Source organism: Triticum aestivum, chromosome 3D, assembly GCF_018294505.1.
Source record: "Triticum aestivum cultivar Chinese Spring chromosome 3D, IWGSC CS RefSeq v2.1, whole genome shotgun sequence".
Taxonomy (NCBI): domain Eukaryota; kingdom Viridiplantae; phylum Streptophyta; class Magnoliopsida; order Poales; family Poaceae; genus Triticum; species Triticum aestivum.
Window position 1 is genome coordinate 98,238,862 of NC_057802.1, and position 6,710 is coordinate 98,245,571.

A 6,710-nucleotide genomic window follows, 5' to 3' on the forward strand; every position below is an offset into this window, starting at 1 on the left:
TTTGGGGTTCGTTTGTACATTTTTATACATTCGCTGGGTTTTCTAGGCATTTTATGTGCATAATTCAAATTTCAAATACATGCACATGCTCCATGTCAGTGTACAAAAGTAGGGGCTCTCCTTTTGACCCCTTTACTTGTGGACGGGCAATCAGAGCCGCGCGCGCCTGGCAGAGGAGGGAAGCCGGAGGGAAACCAAAGCACAAGGCCAACAAAAACAACGCCAAGACCAAGAACACCAAAGAGCAAGAGGGCGAGGTCAGCCCCGACAAGAGCCTTGCCGGGGCAATTCTCCCAGTACCAGCAGAGCGAGCCACCCTCGAGCCCAAGAGTTCCAAACGCCGCCAACGACTACGTTGGAACCAAGGATCGGGAGGCACCTCTGTGGTGGCATGCAGATCTTTGTCAAGATCATAAAGACACAAGGACCAGATGAGGACCAGAAGACAACGGCCCTCGGCGGGATCCTACCCAAGGAAATCCACAAGACCCCCGGCAAGCGCCTTGCCGGGGACGACCGCAGTGCCACGACAAGACCCTTGCCGCCCCCCCGGCAAGACCCTTGCCGAGGACACCAGCGGGGCCGCAGCCAGGCCCACGTCTGCCAAGATACCACCGCCGTTCCCATGCATCTGCTAGCTCACCCAGCTAGGCAGGCACCTGCGTGGCGATGGGCAGCCTCTACACTGACCCAGCAAGCACCTGCGTGGTGGCATGCAGATCTTCGTGAAGGCCCTACCACCGCACCACCTCAGCTGCCTACCTGCCTACATGGCGCCGCGCGCATCGCTGGCCCGGGCGCGTGTCGAAGCGAGGCGGAGCGGCGACGGACGGGACATGCCTCGTTCCCGTCCTCGATAAAGCTAATGGACACCTAAGCAGCACATTAAATGCGTTCTGTCCCGTAACGCCGGGCGATAAGCTCGCGCACTGTAGACCTTTCCACCTCCTGTGTGCCACTGTGGCGACCCCTTTTGCCTATAAAAGGAGGCCCGAGGCGACCAGGAGAGGGATTCGGCTCTTTGGAACGGCGCAGCCACCGTAGCTAGTTCGAGAGCTCAAGAACACTCTGAAATACACACCAAAGCAGGACTAGGGTATTACGCATCCTCGCGGCTCGAACCTGGGTAAACGATCTTTGTGCTAGCTCCTAAACCTGCTATTCTCACAACCCCGTGCCCGCCAACCGCATAAGGGATTCCAGTGATCCCATAGGTGTCGTTTCCCCGACATCTTTGGCGCGCCAGGTAGGGTGCGCAGTTGTGAGAATCTGGTCTAGCAGTTAGCCTAGCAGTTCTTCATCACCATGGCTCCCAAGAAGAAGACGATCACGGCGATCGGCTCGTCGGGGGCCGAACGGCCCGTGCCAGTGCGGGCGGGCAGCAGGCCGGTCGCGGACAGAACCCGAGACGCGGCCCGCGAGCACCAGCATCGCTCTGGCAGTCAGAGCCTGGCAAGCGGCGTCGTTCGTGCGCCAGGCGACGGGCCGCACACCGCCAAATCCAAAGAGGGGGCCGGGTCCCCCGCAGGCGGCACGGGGCCCTCCAGGGGTGTCACTGTGCCCCTATGGGAGGCGCAGCAACCTCGAAGACGCCTACGCCGGTGCCCGCAGCGCGCTCTTCCTAGGGTGCACGCGACGAGAAGCGCCACCATGCTGAAGACCCCGAACGCCGCCGTGGGAAGAGTCCTGTGCGTCATCTGCGGGACGAAGGAGGTCAGCATGCCCGCCGAAGTGCTGGCGAAAATGGCGCGCAGCCGCTGGGCCGTGATAGAGCTCCTTCTAACGTGGTTAGAAGTCGAAGCGCGCGCCACGGTCCACGCTAGCGGAAGCTTTGGCGCGCGCGCAGCTACTCCTCGAGTTCCGTCCTGCTGCGGAAAAGTTTGATGTGTGGAGGGCCACCATCCGGAGCTTTGTCGGCGTCGCCAACCAAGACGAGCCACGACCAGCTGGGCCCTCAGGCCGACGCTCCGTCGAACCACCGCACGCCAGCGGTGGAGGGGCCGGAGGTGCTGCGGCCACGGTGCACTCTCCTCCTCCACGCCAGCCACCGCGGGTGTCGACCTATCATGATGACGTGTGTGATAACATTTCCATAGCGTCGTCCGACCCACGGACCCACCGCGACCAGCGCCAAGTTCTTCGGGAGCGAGCCCATGAAGACGCTCGAACCACCATCGAGCGCCGGCGCGATATACGCCACCAGTCAGATAGGCGGGCGGGGCCCGCTATGGACCACCCAGCACCGGGAGGCTCCGGCGGCCTACCTTACGAGGTGGGTTACCCAGCCTTTACCCGTGAGCTGCGGCAGTTCCAGTGGCCATCCCACCGTACGTTCAAGCCTGTTGTCGGCGAGAAGTACAACGACAAGACCCACTCGTCGGAGTCCTCAGCATCTACACCATCGCGATGCAAGCCGCTGGGGCTCGCGTCGACAAGGTGCTTTCCAATTACTTCCCGTTGGCCCTGAAGCCCAATGTCATGTCTTAGTTGATGCACTTGCCGGCGGATTCCATTTCTTCTTGGTCGGATCTGTGTGATGAGTTCGTTGGTGCCTTCACCGGAGGCCACCAAGCTCATGGCCAGGCGAGTGATTTGCATATCATTCCCCAGAAGGAAGGTGAAAACCTGCGCAAGTACATACGGAGGTTCAGCCGAGTGCAATACAACATCCCATATGTTCATGATGCCGCCGTGATCAGCGCATTCCATCAGAATGTGCACAACCGCAAGATGCGTGAAGAGCTGGCAATGAACAAGGTCAAGGATGTGGCCGAACTCTATGTTCTGGCCGATAGATGCGCTCGGGCTGAAGAGGGGAGGAAGTACCCCAGCGAGGACGCCGGTGCGGAAACTGACTCGACAAACGAAGAGAAGACTACATTCATCACCCCATGTGGTACGTATTGCTTTTTATGGATGCCTTTCGGGTTGAAGAGTGCTGGCTCGACGTTCGCGAGGGCGGTCCAAATTGGTTTTGAGCCCCAGCTACATAGAAATATGGAAGTTTACATGGATGACATAGTGGTCAAAACCAAGGACAAGGCAACTCTCGTACAAGACTTAGAAGAGACGTTTGCCAACCTGCACAAAATCAACCTCAAGCTGAACCCTGAGAAGTGTGTCTTCGGTGTTCCATCCAGCAAACTTCTCGGGTTCTTTGTGTCGCAGCGTGGGATCCACTACAACAAAAACACCCCTATGGCAACACATATCTACCAACGAATCCTAGCTATGTGTTGTTTGGTCCACCTCCCACCTCCCCACCTCGCATGAATCGCTAACCTCCCTGTACCCACCTTCACATTATCGATAGAAAAAAACTCCACATTATCTCTAACTTCTCCGTCCAAATAGAACCACGCAGGCAAGCCAAATACTTTCTCTCCGTGAATACTGCACCGCTGCCGCCGCCGAATCTGGCTAGCTCCGGCGCTCTACCACGCCGCCGCCCACCGGACCGGCTACCCCTCACCGCCCTCCTGGGATACCCTGCCATGATGACGTCCTCCGCGCCCCTAGATGCGGCCAGCAGCAGCCCTAGTGGCCACGGGTCACCACTCACCGGCGCCTCCTCTGGTTTATCGCCCTAGTACCCCGCGGCACATCTCCGCACGGACGGCTGCCGGCTCGGCCTTGGCTACCTCGACTCCGACGACGCTGACGGTTCAGTAAGCCACTCCTCCCCTGACACCCTCTTCTCTTTCTTTTTTGTTGCGAGAGACACCCTCTTCTCTTACCTAATCTTGTTGTCTGTGTGTCAAGCCATGGAAGATTCTTTGCAAGTCATCGTGGCGACAATCTGCGGCTGCGCTACCTTGAACACTCAGTCTGATCCACCGCCGCCGGCGCTAGCTTGCACCAACATCCACGTCACTTCAGTTCGTAAATCATAGAATGCCTAGCGATGATGGTTTGTCCCCTCCCCATTTCATTCCTGCCTTTGAGACTTTGTAACTCTGAGCGCTCACTTGTTTACCACAATCCCTTTCTTGTACTAGTGCCACCATGGCGACATTGGAGACATGCATTGACTACCAGAGACAAGGACCTACTCGACACATCCTCTGGCCCTCTGTTCATGCTGCCAAGGTATGGGATAACCATAATCCCTAACTATCGACTCCCTCCAATCCTAAATCCAAGCAGCATCTGCCCACTTAATCCCCTCCGCTAGGTGTACATACTAGAGCTTCGATCCAGAATTTATTCTATTCTTTTGATTCTTAGCAGGAGAGAGGAGTTGTTTGGTCCAACTTGTTTCGGCCTCAGATCTGCTACGGAAAACTTGTTGAGACCCGTGAGTTACTATATTGTAGTGCTTCTGCAAGTTTACTTAAGTTGAATTAGAGTTTATTAATATTTGCTAGTGTACTCATGTCGATGCAGCCGTACAATCGTGGAAATTGTTAATGCAAACTAATGTACATAAAAAGCCAACACACGGTACTTCTTGCCACAAGAAAATAATCTGTAATTGATCCACTTATTTTTTATGTTTGGAAGGATGGATTCTTTGGGATATTGCAATGAATTGGTTCTCAATCAAGAGAGTGTTTTTATAACGAATCTGCTATTTTAGTATATTTGGTGATTGATTAGTTTTGTGTGTGATTGATGATGCTTAGTGGCTAGTTTAGGAAATCTATATTCATGAGAGGAAATTGTGTTCTGGTGTACAATGACAGTGTTGTCCAACGGACTTGTGTCGGCCTGCAGAAGTTTGGTGGAACGAAAATGTACACCTAAATGACAGTGTTGTTCAAGTTTTCTTTTTGGCAGGTTAGTTGAAGTTACCCCTGCAAAAAAATAGGTTAGTTCAAGTTACACTTCCTTATTTAAATGGTTGGACAGAAAAAAAGAACATTTTATGTGTGGGTATCTTAATTAAAGTTACAATTACTCAGTGGCAGTATACATTTACATTTTTTTGTGTATATTACAGTCTAGATGCCTTAACGTCACCATAATCTTTGACCTTAGGATATGATTTTTCTTTTTGTGCCATGAAAAAATATGTTCGTTACGACATGCATGTCTACAATGCTAGATATATGATCCTGATGTATAGGCTAGCGGCACATGAAAAGGAAAAATAAAGGGAAAAATTTTTAGACGAGTGCCTAACACAATGGGATGCCTAGTTCAGATCTATGCATTGTTAAAATTAACAGTTTTGCTAAAACACATGTAGATGAGCCATAAGTATTGCACATCTAAGTCATATGTCATTGATCTTACATCGAGATTCATGTGGATATTTTATTTTTTCTTTCTTCTTTTTCTCTTTATGCTTGATTCACTCACTTAGATGTACAATAAGTAGAGCACATCTAGATGTGCCCTAGACACACCCATTAACATTAATTAAATCGAGTCTCTTATGGTAAAAAGAAACGACAAGGATTTTTCTTGATCATTGAGATTAAACTGAACTGATGTGAGCCTTCCCTCAACAAAAGGATCAACTCTAGAATATTTAAGTGTTACATGCGGTCTTCCATCTCTATATGCTAAACTTTTATTCTGTTTATTTCAGTTGTTGGATTGGCACTTGCCATTCAAACCCAATACTAAGCAATGGACAGGGTGGTGACGATTAATCCAGTAACATTGTCATGGAAGGTATTCACATTAAGTTCATAGAAAATATTATGAGCCAGCATGAATCGTGGGAAGATTAAGATGGTAGTGACTAAATCTTACGCATGGCCTTCAACCTTTGTATGTTGCTCCTTTTTTATTTCTCTTTTGACCTGATTTTTCTCTCTAATAATACTTTATTCATTCATGTCAGTTCTTTGTTGCTGAAGATTGCCAGGATGAATGGATGATGCATGGCTAAGTTGTTGATTGCAAGGTGGAGAATGGGGCTGCTACCATATAGTTTTACACCAAAGTTGTAGAATGTAATTTTCATGGTCAATGTATAGAAAATCATGTGTGGATTCTTTGGATTGTGTTAATGTAATGCAACCCGGTTGATTTAATATATGAAGTATTTTTGGTCACTGGATTGCTGCTCCTGTGCACTGTTGGTATCGACCTAATTATTGTTCACAATATATAAAAATAGTAGTTCATGCTACGTAGCAATGCACAGAAGCGTCTGTTATGTCTGCTTGAAAATTAGTTGGTGTATTTTATGACCAACGCATACGAAGTGTTGTTAGGACGCAACTATATATGTTGCTTCATTGCAACGCATCTTCACTTTGATTACCAACGCAATTATATACGTTGTTGTAGACCCTTCCAACGCCACCAAAGGCAACGCATAATAATCCGTTGGTGTAGACCTTAGCAATGGTTATACAGACATACGACAACGCATCAATACGTTGCTGAAGGGGGGTTCCTGTTGTAGTGATCGAGGCAAACCCAGACAAGATCAATGCTATCGAGCAGATTGAGGCGCCCAAGCGGATCAAGGATGTGCGTCGGCTCACTGGCTGCGTTGCCGCCATGAGCCGATTCATCTCCAAGTTTGCCGAGCACGCCCTTCCCTTTTTCAAGATTTTGAAAAAGGCGGGCCCGATGGAGTGGACCCCGGAAGCCGAAGCAGCACTACAGGATCTGAAAAAATACCTCTCTTCCACACCAGTACTGGTGGCGCCTAAACCGCAAGAGCCGTTGCTGCTGTATCTGGTGGCGACGAATCAAGTGGTCAGCGCCGCGCTGGTGGCACAGAGGGAGGTCGACGAAGAGGCAGT

The 6,710-nt window shown here is 50.8% G+C and overlaps 1 protein-coding gene across 20 annotated transcripts; it reads left to right on the forward strand.

The window, feature by feature from the left end:
• The first annotated feature begins 3,256 nt into the window (after positions 1-3,256).
• LOC123077685 (uncharacterized) lies at positions 3,257-6,008 on the forward strand. 20 transcript variants are annotated; one of them, XR_006436781.1, is made up of 7 exons: positions 3,257-3,668; positions 3,763-3,910; positions 3,999-4,089; positions 4,231-4,297; positions 4,686-4,779; positions 5,537-5,685; positions 5,795-6,008. XR_006436781.1 is itself a non-coding variant. In XM_044499981.1 (6 exons), the coding sequence occupies exons 2-6, from the start codon at positions 3,895-3,897 to the stop codon at positions 5,572-5,574; spliced, it is 306 nt and encodes a 101-aa protein (XP_044355916.1). In that variant the 5' UTR covers positions 3,259-3,668; positions 3,763-3,894; the 3' UTR covers positions 5,575-6,008. The 20 variants fall into 20 exon arrangements, 1 of the variants encoding a protein (XP_044355916.1); XR_006436779.1 differs by having other exon boundaries at positions 3,258-3,668; positions 5,537-5,622; XR_006436777.1 differs by having other exon boundaries at positions 3,259-3,668; positions 4,228-4,297; positions 5,537-6,008.
• The last annotated feature ends 702 nt before the right edge of the window (positions 6,009-6,710 follow it).

Excerpts from the sequence above, each read along its gene's own strand:
- LOC123077685 (XM_044499981.1), top strand. Across the intron at positions 4,090-4,230 it reads CCTCTGTTCATGCTGCCAAG|GAGAGAGGAGTTGTTTGGTC; the intron begins GTATGGGATAAC and ends GATTCTTAGCAG. Across the intron at positions 4,780-5,536 it reads TCAAGTTTTCTTTTTGGCAG|TTGTTGGATTGGCACTTGCC; the intron begins GTTAGTTGAAGT and ends TGTTTATTTCAG.